We start from the raw sequence: 17,090 nt of genomic DNA, 5'->3' as shown, positions 1-17,090 counted from the left end.
AAAATTAGATTACCCGGACTAACTCTAATGTCCCAACGCGAAATATATTTTTTTCGTCAATTCAGAACAGAACACAATCTCACACAAAGACGCAACGACATAAGCATGGGAAAAAGCCAAAAAAAATTTGGAAAAGGTCGTTTAGATCATTACTATCGTCTTGCCAAAGAGAAGGTTTGTGTAGTTTGTGTATCATACGTGCTTTGACTGACATTTAAGGGCTATCGTGCTCGTGCTGCATTCAAAATCCTACAAATTAACCAGAAATATGGAAATTTCCTTGAGAAATCCAAAGTCGTGATTGATTTATGTGCTGCTCCTGGCGTACGTGTATTTTATTTTTTTAAAAAACTATTACCAAACAATACAGTCATGGTTACAAGTCGCATCAAGTCTATGTCCTCAAAACTCACTCATCGTTGGTATGTTTCCCTTTTCACAGCGTTCAATCAGGTCTAACAAACAGGCGTGGATTTGGATCCAATCAAGCCGATCCCGAACGTCATTGCGTTTCAAGAAGACATTACGTCCGACAAATGCCGTGCTCAATTGCGACAGCATCTCAAGACATGGAAAGCAGACTGCGTACTTCACGACGGTGCTCCCAACGTCGGTACTGCGTGGGTCCAGGACGCGTTTACGCAGTCTGAACTCGTGCTACAGTCACTCAAGCTTGCAACAGAGTTTCTCATGCCCGGTGGTGTGTTTGTAACTAAAGTGTTCAGGTCGAAGGATTATAACAATCTGATGTGGGTCTTCAACCAGCTTTTCACCAAGGTCGAGGCCACCAAACCGCCTGCATCGCGTAACGTGTCCGCTGAGATTTTCGTTGTCTGCAGAGGTTTCAAGGCGCCCAAGCGGATCGATCCGAAGTTTCTCGACCCGCGGTCCGTGTTTGAGGACTTGACAGACCCAACGCCCAATTACGAGGCTAAAGTGTTTAACCCGGAAAAGAAGAAACGTAAACGTGACGGTTATGAAGAAGGAAACTACACGCAGTTCAAGACCATGTCTGTGCTGGACTACATTACCGGCGCCGACGCAATTGCTGCACTTGGCTCAATGTCGCAATTTACATTTGATGTCCCGAATACAGAACCAGAAGAAACTCTAGAAGGCGAGAAAGTTGACTTGGCTGCACAGTTAAAGATCGTCAAGAAGCTAGAAGAGACTACGACTGAATTGAAGGAACTGTGCAAGGATTTAAAAGTTTTGGGCAAAAAGGATTTTAGACAATTGCTCAAATGGCGCCTGAAATGCAGAACTGCGCTTGGTTTAGACGAGGTTGTGGAAGAAGAAAAGCCAGACTTGATAGCCGAACAACTGGCAAATATGACCGAGGACGAACGTATTGATTACGAGCTTAAAGGACTACAAGAAAAGGAAGCTTTACACCGCAAGCGCGAGCGCAGACGCCGTAACGAGATGCGTCAGAAAGAAATCATCAGGATGCAGCTCGGAATGCTGAACCCAGTAGACATTGGTATTGAGGCCGCGACCGTCGGTGCTGACTCTTTGTTTGCGCTGAAGGACGTTGAGAAGTCTGGACAGCTGGACACGTTGGCCAAGGGCAAGATGAACATGATTGTCGTGAATGAAGACGACAAGAAGAAAGTCAAGGAGGAGATTGAGATTGGCGAGGATAGTGATGTTGACGCAGACAGGCTCGAGGATGAGCTCGATATCATGTACGAGAAATATCAAACCCAGCGGGCCGAGAACGACGCAAACTACCGTGCCAAACTTGCCAGGACCGATACCGATGATCTCGAGTGGACTGGCTTCGAAGAGCTTGCGCCATCTGAAGACGATGACGACGAGGACGGAGTCAAATTCGATGAAGATTACCAGTCTGAATCCGAGGACGAGATTAAAGAAGAAGTAACCGATTCGAAAAAGAAGCTGATAACCACTTTGGAAGACGACGTTAAAATCAACGGGCTCAGCAGGCAGGCACATCGGTTTTTTGGTCAGAACGTGTTTAGCGAGATTGAAGGCTTGCAATCGGACGACAGTGATGACGATGAAGCCATCGACAAGATCATTTCGATGCGCAACAAGTCCGTCAAGCAAGAATCCGAAGACGTCAAGCCGGACAAAAACTCGTTCGAGGTCGTCAAGGCGGCTAAACATAGACCGGACGACTCATGGGACACGGATGCCAAGGCCGAAGATGACGAGGCTGACGAAGGCAAGGCAAACATCGACATCATCACGGCTGAAGCCATGACTCTTGCTCATGATCTTGCGCTCAAGAAACGGTCTCAGGCAGACGTGATTGACGACTCGTACAATAGATACTCCATGCGTGATCGGGACGGATTGCCGCAATGGTTCCTCGACGACGAAGACCGCTTCAGCAAGCCGATCCGGCCTATTACAGCAGAAGCTGCTGCTGCCGTCAAAGCTAAACTCCGTGCACTGAACGCGCGTCCGATCAAGAAGGTTGAAGAAGCCCTTGCGAGAAAGAAGTACAAGGCGTCGCAAAAACTCGAAAAGTTGCGCAAGAAGTCCGACTTGATTGTGGACGACCCTAATAAGAGCGAGAAGGAGAAGGCAGACAGTATACAGAAGTTGATGAGGAAGGGGCAGAAGAAGGCGCCAAAGGCTCAGGTCAAGGTCGTTGTCGCCAAGGGCGCCAACAAGGGCCAGGGCCGACCGAACGGTGTTAAGGGACGGTATAAGATGGTTGACGGACGTATGAAGAAGGAAATGAGGGCACTGAAACGGCTGGCGAAAAAGTAATTGCATTGCATTGGTTAATAAACTGTTTTAATGTTTTAAGCTGTAAAGTGGTTGAGATGGTGCGGCTCAGTGGAAGTTATAAAATTTCTGGAGCAGAGTGTCAGGCTTTGCAACGATGCGAATCGGGCAGCAACTGCGACTATTGTCTACAGCTGTGAACGAATTTGGACTGAGTCGTAGACAGAGCAGGATTCAAATGTCAGGCATATTTGCAGTCGAGAAGCCGCCGGGCGTGAGTTCGAACGCGTTCAAAGAGAAAGTGCAAATCATGATGGAACAAGACCCAGTGTTCCACCAGAAGCTTGACCGAGACGCCGAGCGGAAGCGCAAACGCCGGAAACTGCCAAAAGTTAAGATGGGTCATGGAGGCACGCTTGATCCAGCTGCGGACGGGGTGTTGGTGCTCGGAGTCAATGACGGGACCAAGCGGTTGGGAGAGTTCCTCGGGTGCACCAAGACTTACGACGTGATTGCACATTTCGGGTGTGCGACCACGACGTACGATGCGGAAGGTGCTGTGCTGCAGACAGCGGGGTGCGATGGTGTGACTGACGAGGGTATTGAGAAGGTGTTACCGCTGTTTACGGGTGAAATCCAGCAGATCCCACCAATGTGAGAAACTTTTAGGCATTGGCGTACGACTTGTACTAATGAAAAGATACTCGGCTATTAAGGTCGGTGGTACGAAGCTGTACGAATACGCGCGCAATCTGGAATCGTTACCGAGGGACATCCAGCCGCGCAACATGACAATCTCTGAACTGACGGTTGGCGAACTGATTCACGAGCACGAGTACATATATCCTTCCAAGCGGGCGTCAAGCGATGAGATTCTACAGGAACGCGTGTTTAGACAGGCAGCGTTAAAAGCACTTGCCAAAGACGGCAACAAGGCCGCAGAAGCTGAACTGGAGAGTTTGAAAGACAAAGGCGATTTGGCCACGCTTGGGGCCGAGGATGTCGAGTTTGTGATTGATTCTTCCAAAGCGCCGCCGGGACCTGAAATCGCTGAAACAGACGTGAAAGGCCCGATTGTACATATTAGGGCTACGGTGTCCTCGGGAACGTATATCCGATCTTTGGTGCATGATATGGCGATTGCGATGGGCACGAACGCGTATGTGGTCAAGTTGACACGGTCCAGACAGGGAGATTGGGAAATTGGCAAGAACGTGATTTCAAATGAAGATTTGCAGGGAGATTTCGACAGGTGGATACCGCAGGCTAAGTTCTGGATGGAGAATGGACCTGAGGCGAAGTATGACCCTGAAGTTGCGATTGAGACAGAATCAGCGAAGCTAGAAGTCGCAGCGATAGAGCCAGATGGCGAGGAGAATGTTGAGGACGTGAAGAGTAGTTAAAATGTAGACAGACATGTAACCCTGATTAACCCTGATTAACCCGCCCGACATTGTCCCATCTTAGTTGACCAAATGATTCGCCCACCAGCGACAGTCCAAGGCAGGAATGAGTTCAATATACGATTTAGACCCGGATGCTCGGGATTTACTTAGTCAAGACACTTTCTTAGTGAGTCTGACGTGCTTTAAGGTAGTGATAAACTTACGAGAGTAGAAACAAATCAGTGCGACTGAGTTTGTAGAGAAGTTGACGGCTCACAACACGATACAAGAACGACATGGGAAGTCTGTTGGTATGTTCACTGTGCTTTGGAGAAGCAGTTCTAATGAGTAGCGATTAATCCGAAGCCTTACATCAGGACGTTCGAGGCTGCTTTGGACGCACTCAGGAAAATCAGTGCTGATTTGAATAATCGCGAACAGAGAATCCAATTTGATTCTCAACAGGCAGATACTTTACATCAAAAGACGTCAAGCGCGATTGAAGCTCAGTGTCAGGTAAGTTTACGCAGGTCGCAAGCGGGAGACAGGCTAATAGAATAGACCTTGACGTTGCAGTTTGCGGATCTAGATCTACTGGTGTCTGAAGTAGCGTCTACTACGACGTCATTAGGTGAAACAGTAGATTTAGTTTCAAGACAGAGAAACAGAGCCGCTTCAAGTAGTTTCATCATCAAATGCTACATTGCGTTTCTAAACAACGATACCTCCACCGTCGATGCCATGCGGACGGGGAGTAATGAGGATCAACGGCAGTGCGCGATTACAATCAGACAGTTGCTCAGACTTGCGCGCAAGATCACGTCGATCCCAAGAGCGGAAGAGGCGAGCGACAATATTGAAAAATATGCAGAGATGCTGGAACGTGAACTACTGGTGTCGTTCGATAAGGCGTATAGGGCTGCGGATTTAGTTGGAATGAAGGTATGACTACTTTAATAAACTGAGCAAGCTGATAATGATAGGACGTCGCGGTCACGTTGACGGAGTTCAATGGCGGAGCAAGCGTAATTCAGATCTTTGTGAACCAACACGAGTTCTTCATCGTCAAGGATAAGTTACTACACGAGTTTGAACCAGACGACAGCGATTTATTTCAGAAGTTAAGTGATCCCAATTGTACTGACATTCCGTTCGACAAGGCCACGTTGAAACTGTTTGATGAGATTCGCGCGACCGTGAAGCAGGAATGTGGGATCATCAAACAAGTATTTCCGCACCCTGATGATGTGCTGCGAGTGTTTTTACAGCGCTTGTTTGCGCAGACGGTGAGTTTACTTTTTTCTACTTTGAATTTCTCTAATTTAACCAGATCCAGCAGCGCGTCGAACTCAAGCTATCACAGGCAAAATCAATATCCACGCTAGCATACCTCCGCGTGCTCGAGCGGGCGCACTCTGATATTGGCAAACTGGTCGCAGATCTCAAAGCGATCATCACAGCCGACATCGACACCGGCCGTGGCATCGCAATGTTACTGGACCAGAACATGCAGGACTTGTTTGTGCCGTTTGTAGAAAACAGACAGTACATTGAGACTGAGAAGAAGAACTTGCAAGAGCTGGCTGGCGTGGTGCTTGCGAGGTTTAACGCCTATCACGTATGTTTTATGATTTGGCACTGATTTATGCTAATGAGATAGATGCAAAAGAAGACAAGTACAAAAAACAATACCATATTTAACAAGTTGGGAAGTGTCAAAACACAGAATCGGTGGGTCAAGAATCGGTAGTTTACAGAGCAAATGCAATTAATTCAACATATATCATAATGGAGTGCTCGTCTTTACTTCGGTAAAAGTTCGGTACCGATGAATAAAGTTCATTTTGTATGCATGGCTGATCCCCCTGAACCTTAATCAGTAACAATCGGTTCCGAAACTGTACTGAGATACTCTCTGATATGTTAGGGTAATGATATAAACTCGAACTATGGAGACTGAAACGGATTGAGGTCAACATAGATCGCGAATATATGGTCATGGGGCCTGTGTCTACTCAGTCACAGTTTTAAGACGATACATCACTGACTATGTAACTGGTGATGCCGTAGGGTTATTGCAAAATAATAAGTTATGAATGTCAAGGCCTTTGTCCGGTTCTAGACTAGACCTAATCTGGTGTCGGACTGTGATGCATGCACATATACAAAGACTCAGAGGCACTAAGAAAGAGGTTCAATCATCTACTAAACGCGACTTGTCTCGTGTTGCATGACATTTTTGGCGGGTGCAGGCATCTATCCGATACTCGCTGCAGGTTTACTACGATCATCTTGGACCCGGGTTCGACATATACGCGTGAAGCCATAAGTTTTCGCAGGAAGCGAGATTGTGAATGACACAAAGTCGCGTACGACGCACATCAAAATTGGACCTGTACTACCTCATCTCGTTGCGCGAACTTGTATACGGCGACGACGCGATGTCTACGAGCACTCAAGTCATCGGGTCAAGTGCCTTCGAACCGCCAATTTTCTTATTCAAAGACAACAAGGTTTTGTCGCCCAAGTTCAAAATTTCCATTTCTAAACAACTTCTCGATCACGTAGACATGTTTCCCAGGAGTCTAGTATGGCGTATCACGAAGAATCTCGAAATTGCATCGCTGCTTGAATTCGCTCGCCTGGCGTCAGACATGATCTCAACAGGGCACGTCAAGCAAGTATGTAATTTGAGGCCCAAACAAACCACTCTTGTCCGTCACGTTTAGCTCATGAAAAGCCGTCGCCTGTTTTACTAACAAATGGCGCGTCATGTTTACGCGTTGATTGTTGTTTGGGCGTATGATGTGACATAAACGTATAAAACATATTGATTTAAGTATAACACGCCGGGTAACTTTGTTTACGCGCCTTCAACAATCGCGTCCTTCGATTCTAAAAGATCACACAAACGCCAGAACACAAAGAATGTCACCAAATTCAAGCTCATCAGTCGGGCAGAGCGACGAGCCATCATCGTCACCGCCTTCATCACCTCCAGATACACGGTTCAGTAATGTGTCTAAATCAATCAACCCCGACGAGGACGCGTATCTGAGTTTATGCGACAGAATTTTAAGATTTGGAGAGAAGCGCGCAGACAGGACAGGCACAGGCACCATGTCGTTATTTGCGCCTCCGCAGATGCGGTTTTCACTGCGTGACAACACGTTTCCTTTATTAACGACCAAACGCGTGTTTCTGAAAGGGATTATACACGAATTACTCTGGTTCGTATCTGGAAGCACAAACGCGTTGGATTTGGCGGAAAAGGGAGTGCATATCTGGGATGGAAACGGGTCGCGGGAGTATTTAGACAGTGTTGGATTGACACACAGAAAAGTCGGGGATCTAGGCCCGGTGTATGGGTTTCAATGGCGGCATTTCGGTACCGAGTACGTTGATGCGGAAACGGATTACAGTGGCAAAGGCGTCGACCAGTTGGCTGATTTGATTTACAAGTTAAAGCATAAGCCGTTCGACAGACGACTTGTTTTGACGGCCTGGAACCCAGCCGACGCGCTCAAGATGGCGCTGCCGCCGTGCCACATGTTCGCTCAGTTCTACGTGTCGTACCCGGATGGGCCGGGAACACAGGGAGAGCTGTCGTGCTGTTTGTACCAGCGTTCGGCGGATATGGGACTCGGTGTGCCGTTCAACATTGCCAGTTACGCGTTGTTCACAATTATGATTGCCAAAGTGTGTAATCTCAGACCTGGCGAGTTCATCCACACGCTTGGGGACGCGCACGTATACCTTGACCATGTTGATGCGGTCAAGATCCAGCTCGAGCGGGAACCAAGAGAATTTCCGAAACTGTACATTAACAGAGACGTGACTGATATTGATGACTATAAGTTTGAAGATTTTACTGTGGTAGGTTATAAACCTTACGGCAAGATTGACATGAAGATGTCGGTTTGATCTTTAAGAGATTTAATGTGTACGATATAAACACTGCCTACAATTACAATCTAGCAAGACAAAAATAATGCAACATTCTCATCCTTCAAGAACAACGTAGTTACCAGGAAATACCCCTTGATACCCATTCAATTTACCTGTCCACCATCCCTATTCATTAGTCAAATTTCTCACAGAACACAAAAACTCACATTAGGATCCGCCGTTCGCTGAACGATTTCGATCCGGTCTCCAGTACTAAAACTCAAATCACCTTCCGCCTGAGCAGCATAGTCAAACTGCGCAACACAGTACTCCAATCCCGGCGCTCCTGCCAACCCAGCAGGCTTTCCCGGTGGTGGCGGCGCAGCCTTCTTCTCAACAGGGTACCCAGCGTACGGCTGTGTGGCAGGAGCCTGATACGCTGGCAGGCCGGTCGGCGTGGGTTGTTGATACGGTGCCGGCTGCTGGTACTGTGCAGGAGTGTAGGGTGACCCGACGGAAGCAGGAGACCCGTACGCTGACACGGTCGGAGAACCGTATGCCGGCTGGCCGGGCTGGGGAGCGTACGCGCTGTACTCAGCCGGCTGTTGGTTGTAGTTATTGTACTCTGACGGCGGTTGCTGGCCGTATCCGTTCTGGGTCTGGTATGACGGCGGAGCGATGGATCCGTCGGGGAGGAACATTGAGTTTGATCCGGTGCTTGGCGACGCGCCGCCGGGGGGACTGAACCCTGCGTTCCCGCGTCGCATCAATTTCGGGTCAAGGTGTTTCTTCTTTGCACGCATCAAATTGAACTTTGTTATCGGAATGGCTTCGGCAATCTCAACAATGTTGCCGCGTTTGCGGTTGAACGCGACTTCGAGATCTTCACCCGACTGCATGTTGAAGTACGGAATGTCGTTACCGTTCATGCGCTCGTAAAGCGTGTAGAAGATGTTGAGCTGCATGTAGTAGAACGACTGGAACAGCGGCTTGATGAACTCGGTCTCAAGCGCAAACAGTTTCGGCAGATCTTCCTTGAGCATGTCGTTGTAGTAGTTGTATTCCTGCAGCGCAATGTCGTAGTCGTTCTCGACCTTGTACAGCTGTTTTTCGTCCTTCAGCGTCTTCTCGCGTTTATCCTGTAACTTCTTGAGCGAGTTCTGGTGCCGGTCCAAGTCGACCTGCTTATGCGCACGCTTGACGACAAGTTTCCGAATGTGCTTGACAATCTCGAGTAGCTCTTCAGCAGGCTTGACAATTCTGGTGTCCAACATCTCGAGCTCGGGCTGTAACGTGGTTTGCAACTCGGTCACAATCTCACGATACTGCTCACATGCTTGAATGCCTTCAGGATTACCTTCCGGGATCGCCGCGTTAGGGTCAGATGCTTTACCACTGATTGGTTTGTAGATTTCTTCGATTGCTTTTGAGAATTCAATCTGATGAGTCAACATTGCTACACATTGTCAGTCCCGAAATTCATTCAGTATAATACAGTAAACACACAGTTGATAGCAGAAAAGTACTTTGCAGATTCATCATGTAACTTCTTAGTCTCAATTTCCAGCTCTTTGAATCTTCGTTCAGCATCAATAAAGACAGCATCTTTAGTCATTTCCCCCTTTAGAGATACAGTCAGAACATTGAAACAAGACCCATCTCCATCATGCAAATACTCACAATGTTGAACTTCTGCCGTAGATTTTGCGGTGCCTTGATAGTTGTCAGTTCATACTCTCTTTCATCATCGATTTAACATACTCGAACGACCGACTTTTGAATGCCCTTCCACGACATTTAGTTTATCTATTTGATTCAGTCAAAAGGCTACGTTTTATGCGATTCAAGGAAACACTGCACTTGAGTTCGTCTTGTCTGTTCAGAGAGTGACGACGACGACGACGACGGAACGGAACCATCATAATCGAGGGTTAGGGCTGTTGCGTACACAATCTACAAAGCCCTCAGTTTTTGTACGCCAGTTCTCGACCGACGACCACCACTGCAACAGATGAAGAACGACAATTACAGCAACAAACATATGAAGACAAGGAGTGTAGATTATATAATACATTTTTTTATACAAACAAAAGATAATCCTACATTTCAAACAGCAAAATTCCAAAGAAAAGCGACCATGCAAAACTAGAAACAAAAACATCCAGACGACCCACAAAAATGCATTCATAGTGTACAGTACGTAACGTACTCACTCACTGGGTGTACAGCACCAGTTTCGCACCATTCCCAACCGCCGCGACCAGCTCGGCGTCGTTCGCAAGCATGTGGTGCTGACCGGTATGTTCGTTCATGTAGTAAAACACCAACTCGCTCGACCCAAGCCTGTCTTGTAATTTCTGTTCGAGTTGTGCGAAACTGATGTCGGCTGGGACACGGATTGCAATCAAGTCGTCCTGGTGAAATACTTTGACTTTTATATTCCCAACCGCGGTGGGCTGTGGCGTAGGTTGGTACGACTCGGTGCGCTCGAGCTCGACATCACGTGTCACCTCGCTACCGACATAACTTGCGCGCACATCGCTGGTGCTGGTGGTCGTGGTCGAGCCCGAGACCGGTCTTGCAAGCTGCGACGAACTGGCAGACCGCAGCCGGTCGAGCGACAGCTTCTGCGCCATCGAGCGCGACAGTCGGGAAGAAGACTGATCATACGCCCCGCGGCCGGTATCTGTTCGCTGTGACCGCGTCGAGCTCAACCCTGAGTTTGCGGTCGCACGCGAGTCCCGAATCCGAGCCTGCTGTAGCGACAAAACCGGCTGATGCGACTCAATGTCTCCGGACCGAACGGCAAACAAACCTCTGACCAACTGACTGCGTGAGATGTATTGCGGCAGCACGATCAGTTTCTGAACGTATTCATCCAGATTCACTCTTCTTTGGCTCGAGATTGAGTCATTCACAAACGTGACTGGGCCAGGAATGAACGGCAGAATGCGCTGACGCCCGGTCCGACCGGCTTCTTCGGGGAACTCGTCCAACAGCCTGATTTGAAAATCGTAAAAATCCTCGTAGAACCGACACAAAGTCCGGAACATGCCGTCCTCAAGCTCAGCGATTAATAAGTACCAGTACCGTCCGTTATCGAACGCGAACTTGTCGACCGTTGCACTGACGACTACAGGGTCATACCCTGTGACTGACGTCCGTTGCGACATGCGGTTGCCGTATGGTGAGTACGACCCATACGACTGTGCAATTGAGTACTGTTCTTGCTGCTGCTGCTGTTGTTGTTGTTGCTGAGGCGCGAATAAATCCGGCTGGGACTGTGGCTGTTGCGTGACAGACATGGACTGGAACTTGGAATATATCGTATCGTCGTCGTCAAACTTGCCGAGTGGTATACTGCTCGCTTTATATTCCGCTGTTCTCTTTTTCCACTCTTCCACCCTCGGCACACCTGCCTTCATGATTGCATCGTCCATGTTCTCGATTGTTTTCCCGGTCGTCATGTCTCGTATTTCAACGTACGATATAGGAATCAGTCCAGGACCGCCTAATCTGCCAATTGGTTTGGCGACAAACCATTCGTGATTCGACTGCGCAACCACAATCACGGTATCGCCTTCATACGCGTCCAGTTCGTCCGGCCGCTCAGCCACAAAGTTATACTGCACAATGCCATACAGCGGCTGTGACTTGACCTTCCCTGACGAAGTTGACGATGCAGAAGACATAACTCCTGACGAGCGTCTGTTGGTTGGACTATGTGTCGCCGGCGAAGACGATGATTCTGAAATGCCTGAATTCTTCTTCTGACTCGTTATAATGGTATTTGTCGGGATGCTGCTTCCTAAACTCTCACGTTCATTCCGTCCAAGCACTTGAAAGTACGTGACTGGTACCATTCCTCTCATGTTTGTGCTAGGGTTACATGCCTCATACCAGTTCAAATCGTTTTCATTTCCAATTACATGAAAGAAGTCCCCTTTGTTGAATGATAGTTCACCTGGAGAAGATGCATTGTAATCATATAAAGCTTTAATGACCTGTTTATTAACATCATAGTACTCTCCCATCGCGATATGAACTAACCTTCTTTGGTGGTATAATTGTGAATGGAGATTTCTGAGAAATTGAATGATGAGACGAGGTCGTTGATACGTTTCTGTCGCCTCTTAAAGATCGCCTTAATCCCTATTTTGTTAGTATTGTTGACAAGTCTCGAGTGGTAAGTTGATCTCAGCTACTGAACGAGACTGTTGAATACCTTTATCATATCGTATTAACCCTAATTGACCCTTATAATTCTCTTATTCTCTTATTATTTTCTCTTCTCTTTTTCCTCTTCAAATGCCGTTTAATGTTGTCGTTTTGAATGATAGAGGCGTGAATAGCACGAGTAAAGGGGTTCGAATTGTATAGCGGGTAGGGGTATTTTACGCGAAAACACCCTTACCCTACTATCTACACTGCATCACATTCTTATATATATTGTTTGGTATTCAAAATTATATCTGACCTTTGATATCAATCTTCCTAAAAGCAGACTGTCTGTTACTTACAGTAACAGGATATGCGTTCTTTGTGTTAAATTTAAGTGAATCTGGGTCAATGAACTGGCTAAGTGACGATTTGTCGAGAAATTCAACACACGAACTGTCACTGTCGAACCCAATTTCATCAGTTAGAAATCGAAGAGGCACGTCTGGACGGAACCTACTTGATTAGTCAAGTTAATATAAGTAACAGACAACGTACGCTTTGCTGATGATTTCCATCGCAGCAGTTCGTTCTCTCTCAATGAACGAGTCCATTACGAACCCGCCCATATTTGGTGCAGTCAGGTACAATTTCATAAGCGCATGATAATCAAAGTCCTCAACTGCGGTCCTGACTTTCAGCGCGTGCGCGACCGCAGGCTCTATTTTCTCTTGGTCTGTCAGTTCAATCATCAAATCGTTCATGTCGCTCCTGTTTCTGGTGTGAAGTAAGTATAATATCCTGTAAGCCAAAAATTCAGTCTGGTGTCCTGGTATGCCTGACGCGTATAAGTTGCGTAACTGAGATTGACACTGATTGTACTCTCCCAAGTCACCGTTCTCCAATGCGATTCGGGCGTGGATCTCGTACACGTTCACGGTGAACTCGGTCTGAATGAGCTGCACAGTTAAGTCCTGGCGCATGGATTTAAACTGGTCGCAAATGTAAGCGTAGTTCCGGTCTGTAGACCATTTGGTCCGGAGTAACTGTAACGTCTGCTTCAACACGTGCAATGGACGGACGGTCTCTGGATCTGGCGCCGCGGTCAGTCGGAAATACTTCTTTTCAAGCTTGGTGCTTTTGCCAACAAATTGCTGGAGTTCAGTGTCCTGAGTGTCAGTACAAAATGGACGTATGCGACATTACGTACTTCGACATAAACAGGCGTAGATCTCTCCGGAGTCGCTCGAAGCTCTTGTTCGTACTTTCGAGCTCGTTTGTCTTTCCTTTCTTGTGACTCGACAAAGTTCTTGTCGTATATACTGTTTTTTGTATTAATCTTCTTCTCATGCCTAGACTCTTCTGCCTTGTTAGTCTTTACTGGCGACTGGTCCCATTTTGATCCTCTTTTCTTTGTCGGTGTCTTTATCTTTATCTGTGCCTTTGTCTGTGTCTGCGTACTGGTCTGCGTACCGGTCTGCATATTCGTCTGTATGTTAGTATGTTCCACCCCGTCAGGCATCACCCGTGTATCCCAATTCACATCCCACAACGTCCCAGCCGTGATCTCTGCCGTGATTATTTCTTTTAAACTACTCTCAATAGCGCTTCTTTTCGCAGGATCCGCGTTGTGAAAACATCTGCCAACGTACTTCTTGAGTGACTCGGGCCATTCTCTCATTGAACTCGAACCCGACGACTGCGACGGCTCGGGCTTTGGCTTGTGAAGCGACTTTGTGACCTTGACTGACGAGTACGACGTCTTGCCTGTATTTGTTAGTATTCGTCCATAACTAAACAGACTTACTGACCCGCGTCCGGTTTCATGGTATCTTAATTAGGATAAGAATACACAAAGCAAGTGCCACTGTTAAGAGTGTAAGCACAAAGGGTATAGTACCAATCTTTTATCTTGAAACGTCCGTTTCGTCACTCAACAAGGTTCATTTCACCTTAAAAAAGGCAAAATAAAGGCCAATTGACTGAATAACCAAATGTCACGGCTGGTCCCGCCACAAACACTTGAGTGGCTTCATCGAGTGCTTCTTCAGGTACGTTCAATGCCGTCACTCAACTACAACAGGCTGATTATGACCAGGAATATCGTGATGTTAACAGGACGTACGCTGATGTCGCTGCCTTATTACAATCGTACGCTTCGTTATCACCTCGGACGAGCGTGTACAGTACGTTTAATTTGCGACGTATCGTTACGATAGCTAATGTCTAGCACACGAGAATGGCAAGTCCGAACTCCTACTGAACATTCACGGCACATTACCAGCAACATTCAAATCAACAACGTACAACATCCCAGTATCGATCTGGGTTCCATACGAATATCCTTACGTTGCGCCGTTCGCATTCGTCAGTCCGACGCCAAACATGAACCTCAGAGCAGGAAATCATGTCGACAGTAACGGCAAGATATACCACCCGTACTTGTCGTATTGGAACGGAGCAAATCCACAAATCAACTTGATGGGACTGTGTGCAGTTCTATGTGATGTGTTTGGAAAAGAACCGCCTGTGTATGGCAAACCACAGCAGCCCGCATACGCACCCTCTAATTCGTTTGCACATCAACCTCCTCCTCCTCCTGCATTTGCGCCAGTACCTCCAGTACCTCCAGTACCTCCAGTACCTCCTGCACCTCCTGCACCTCCTGCACCTCCCGCACATGCACCGTCTGCTACACCTCCCGCACATGCACCGTCTGCTACACCTGCATACGCAGGGCGCCCACCGAACCCCGGCCCAGTTAACGTGGGCTACCACGATATAATAGACGACCCCATCTTGCCTCCACCTCCGCCAGCCGGCCCGTCACTGCCACCGCACCCCGAACAAACCCGACTCGTGAACGAGATTGCGTCCGCGCTGCAGTCCAAGGCCCAGACCGCACAGCCGCAGATGCAGGCCCAGCTCGATCATTTACGCTCGACATTGGACCGACTCAAACGGACCGAATCGTCGCTTTTGCGCGAAAAGTCTGAGCTCGACCGCATCTCCGAGGCAAGTGTCCGGAACCAACACATAGTGGTGGAAAAGATCGCGCATGCCAACGCGGCAATTGCGGACGCGAAACAGCGTGGGGACGTCAACGTGGACGAGATTGTGACTGCGGAAGCGGCCGTGTTTAACCAGCTATACGAGCTTGCGGCGGATGATTTGGCGATTGAAGATACAATTTACGTGCTTGGACGGGCGCTGGATAGAGAGCGGGTGCCGTTGGAGTTGTTTTTAAAGCATGCGAGGAATCTGGCACGCGAACAGTTTTTGAAACGAGCTCTTGTAAGGAAGATTGAGCTTGATATTGGACTGAATAAATAAATACATTTGTTTGCCCTAGTTGTAGTGAGTGTGTAGTTATCGTGAGCGTGCGGCTTGAGAAGTTCTCTCACCGATAGACATCACGACGTTGAATGGACAAAATACCTAAAGTCAGGACATTTGACGCGTTTCGTATGTTATTATCCTGTAGTGTTGACAGTACTAACGCGTATAGAAAAGGTATCGTCGACGTACACGACCCGGTCGTCACAGGGCGGGTTCACGACGATTCTGCTCGGATTAGTATGCGCATATCTGATCTGGACCGAGCTCGGATCGTATTTCGCCGGCGTCGAGGACCAGCAGTTTGCGGTTGACGATTCTGTTGGGTGGGACATGCAGATGAACGTCGACATCACGGTCGCGATGGCGTGTGAGAGTGTGCATGTGAACGTGCAGGACAGTGCGGGCGACAGGTTATATGCGGCGGAGTTGCTGAGCATGGAAGATGCCGGGTTCGATTTGCGCGACACGCATGAGCTCACGATTGAGGCACGGGAAGAAGCGGATGATAAATTGGAGACCGTGTTTAGACGGGCGAAAGCGGCAAAGAAGTTCAGCAAGACGCATAAACCGAGGAAAGACGTGCCGGCATGCAGGATCTTTGGGTCTTTGAAACTAAATAAGGTGCAGGGAGATTTCCACATAACGGCAAAAAACTACGGGTATCTGGATGATGCGCGGTCAAGGACGGTCGTCAGACAAGACGCGTTGAACTTTTCTCATGTGATTGATGAGCTGTCGTTTGGAGAGTACTATCCGAAGCTAGAGAACCCTTTAGACGGTGTTGCAGCCATCGTCGACACTCGTACGCACTTGATTTTGTTTGTGAAGACAAGGCTGACGTTACAGATCTATTTAGATACCAGTACTACATCTCGATTGTGCCTACCACGTACATCGGATACGGTGGCCGGCACGTCGTGTTTACGAACCAGTACGCTGTGACGGAACACCCTCACTCGCAAGTCAATCCTACCCGACCACCAGGCATATTCATCAAATACGACATTGAGCCCATTGGACTCACAATCACGGAGCGCAGAGTGCCGTTCTGGCAATTCGTCGTTAGACTTATCAATGTGCTTGGAGGATTGGTTGTTTGCACTGGCTGGATGTACCCGATCCTAGATTCTGTTTATACGAAATGGGAGACAAACGGAAGTCCAAGTCCGACTTGGCAGACTATGCTGGATGGTAAGAAAGAGTAGCGTACGATACAAATTACACACACATACATTTGTGCGTACGAATAATATACGTACGATGTTAATATTGCGTATAATGTAAATACATTTATGCCATAAATAAACTGTGGTTGCTAGCGCAGCCCTAACCCGATGGCACCTATATATAAACGGTTCTTCCTGCAAATGCTCTTGCTTTTTCATCGTGAAGAATAAATAAGGCAAAGATGATAAGAATAAACAGTTTGTTTTTGTTTATGTTATTAATTGGAATTGGGCTGTATTTCAAAGATTCATACTTTCATCACGAGCGTACGCATGATCAAACCAAGTTCGTACTTCACGATACTCCACGACGACAGATTGAACCTGCAAACAGACAACAAGACTTGTCATGGCGCGATAGAACCGAAGATTGGAAGGAAAAATTGTTTGG

General features: G+C 47.7%; 8 protein-coding genes across 8 annotated transcripts; 6 read left to right on the top strand and 2 right to left on the bottom strand.

Moving 5' to 3' along the window:
• Positions 1-71: 71 nt before the first annotated feature.
• Positions 72-2,784, top strand: V1512DRAFT_233585 (Spb1 C-terminal domain-containing protein). The gene is made up of 4 exons (XM_066914040.1): positions 72-174; positions 220-324; positions 371-422; positions 467-2,784. The coding sequence occupies exons 1-4, from the start codon at positions 106-108 to the stop codon at positions 2,743-2,745; spliced, it is 2,505 nt and encodes an 834-aa protein (XP_066773470.1). The 5' UTR covers positions 72-105; the 3' UTR covers positions 2,746-2,784.
• A 157-nt stretch (positions 2,785-2,941) lies between these two features.
• Positions 2,942-4,106, top strand: V1512DRAFT_203279 (pseudouridine synthase; the record flags this gene model as incomplete). Its single annotated transcript, XM_066913287.1, has 2 exons — positions 2,942-3,357; positions 3,404-4,106. The coding sequence occupies 2 exons, from the start codon at positions 2,942-2,944 to the stop codon at positions 4,104-4,106; spliced, it is 1,119 nt and encodes a 372-aa protein (XP_066773469.1).
• A 106-nt stretch (positions 4,107-4,212) lies between these two features.
• V1512DRAFT_245561 (exocyst complex component Sec10-domain-containing protein) lies at positions 4,213-5,838 on the top strand (the record flags this gene model as incomplete). Its single annotated transcript, XM_066914380.1, has 7 exons — positions 4,213-4,275; positions 4,321-4,399; positions 4,441-4,604; positions 4,650-5,030; positions 5,072-5,374; positions 5,419-5,706; positions 5,749-5,838. The coding sequence occupies 7 exons, from the start codon at positions 4,213-4,215 to the stop codon at positions 5,836-5,838; spliced, it is 1,368 nt and encodes a 455-aa protein (XP_066773468.1).
• Positions 5,839-6,994: 1,156 nt separating this feature from the next.
• On the top strand, positions 6,995-8,104 carry V1512DRAFT_257781 (thymidylate synthase/dCMP hydroxymethylase domain-containing protein). The gene has a single exon (XM_066915299.1). It carries the CDS (start codon positions 7,017-7,019, stop codon positions 8,010-8,012), a length of 996 nt encoding a protein of 331 aa, XP_066773467.1. The 5' UTR covers positions 6,995-7,016; the 3' UTR covers positions 8,013-8,104.
• V1512DRAFT_285032 (uncharacterized protein) lies at positions 8,031-10,006 on the bottom strand. Its single transcript, XM_066918037.1, has 5 exons — positions 9,738-10,006; positions 9,657-9,689; positions 9,483-9,597; positions 8,204-9,432; positions 8,031-8,162 (listed from the first exon to the last, which is right to left on the bottom strand). The coding sequence occupies exons 1-5, from the start codon at positions 9,771-9,773 to the stop codon at positions 8,091-8,093; spliced, it is 1,485 nt and encodes a 494-aa protein (XP_066773466.1). The 5' UTR covers positions 9,774-10,006; the 3' UTR covers positions 8,031-8,090.
• A 183-nt stretch (positions 10,007-10,189) lies between these two features.
• Positions 10,190-13,961, bottom strand: V1512DRAFT_245558 (SAC3/GANP/Nin1/mts3/eIF-3 p25 family-domain-containing protein; the record flags this gene model as incomplete). The annotated part of the gene is made up of 6 exons (XM_066914379.1): positions 10,190-11,980; positions 12,027-12,128; positions 12,497-12,650; positions 12,693-13,303; positions 13,345-13,901; positions 13,946-13,961. The coding sequence occupies 6 exons, from the start codon at positions 13,959-13,961 to the stop codon at positions 10,190-10,192; spliced, it is 3,231 nt and encodes a 1,076-aa protein (XP_066773465.1).
• Positions 13,962-14,235: 274 nt separating this feature from the next.
• On the top strand, positions 14,236-15,467 carry V1512DRAFT_202860 (UEV domain-containing protein; the record flags this gene model as incomplete). Its single annotated transcript, XM_066913273.1, has 2 exons — positions 14,236-14,320; positions 14,365-15,467. Coding segments are annotated over 2 exons (1,188 nt in total), but the record flags the coding sequence as incomplete, so codon positions are not given.
• A 3-nt stretch (positions 15,468-15,470) lies between these two features.
• On the top strand, positions 15,471-16,782 carry V1512DRAFT_220111 (endoplasmic reticulum vesicle transporter-domain-containing protein). The gene is made up of 3 exons (XM_066913677.1): positions 15,471-15,599; positions 15,643-16,275; positions 16,320-16,782. The coding sequence occupies exons 1-3, from the start codon at positions 15,560-15,562 to the stop codon at positions 16,676-16,678; spliced, it is 1,032 nt and encodes a 343-aa protein (XP_066773463.1). The 5' UTR covers positions 15,471-15,559; the 3' UTR covers positions 16,679-16,782.
• The last annotated feature ends 308 nt before the right edge of the window (positions 16,783-17,090 follow it).

Source organism: Lipomyces arxii (assembly GCF_038497795.1).
Source record: "Lipomyces arxii strain Phaff 12-163 unplaced genomic scaffold V1512scaffold_2, whole genome shotgun sequence".
NCBI classification, from domain to species: Eukaryota; Fungi; Ascomycota; class Lipomycetes; order Lipomycetales; family Lipomycetaceae; genus Lipomyces; species Lipomyces arxii.
This window is presented reverse-complemented; position numbering and strand designations above follow the sequence as displayed.

What these genes read in the sequence shown, in the direction of transcription:
- V1512DRAFT_220111 (XM_066913677.1), top strand. Translation starts at nt 15,560, where the DNA reads ATGGACAAAATACCTAAAGTCAGGACATTTGACGCGTTTC. An exon ending in CAGGACATTTGACGCGTTTC is followed by an intron (nt 15,600 to 15,642) that starts GTATGTTATTAT and finishes TAACGCGTATAG; the next exon opens with AAAAGGTATCGTCGACGTAC. An exon ending in TGCAGCCATCGTCGACACTC is followed by an intron (nt 16,276 to 16,319) that starts GTACGCACTTGA and finishes CTGACGTTACAG; the next exon opens with ATCTATTTAGATACCAGTAC.
- V1512DRAFT_233585 (XM_066914040.1), top strand. Translation starts at nt 106, where the DNA reads ATGGGAAAAAGCCAAAAAAAATTTGGAAAAGGTCGTTTAGATCATTAC. An exon ending in ATTTATGTGCTGCTCCTGGC is followed by an intron (nt 325 to 370) that starts GTACGTGTATTT and finishes CAAACAATACAG; the next exon opens with TCATGGTTACAAGTCGCATC. An exon ending in TCAAAACTCACTCATCGTTG is followed by an intron (nt 423 to 466) that starts GTATGTTTCCCT and finishes TCTAACAAACAG; the next exon opens with GCGTGGATTTGGATCCAATC.
- V1512DRAFT_257781 (XM_066915299.1), top strand. Translation starts at nt 7,017, where the DNA reads ATGTCACCAAATTCAAGCTCATCAGTCGGGCAGAGCGACGAGCCATCA.
- V1512DRAFT_285032 (XM_066918037.1), bottom strand. Translation starts at nt 9,773, where the DNA reads ATGTCGTGGAAGGGCATTCAAAAGTCGGTCGTTCGA. An exon ending in TTCAAAAGTCGGTCGTTCGA is followed by an intron (nt 9,690 to 9,737) that starts GTATGTTAAATC and finishes ACAACTATCAAG; the next exon opens with GCACCGCAAAATCTACGGCA. An exon ending in TACGGCAGAAGTTCAACATT is followed by an intron (nt 9,598 to 9,656) that starts GTGAGTATTTGC and finishes GTATCTCTAAAG; the next exon opens with GGGGAAATGACTAAAGATGC.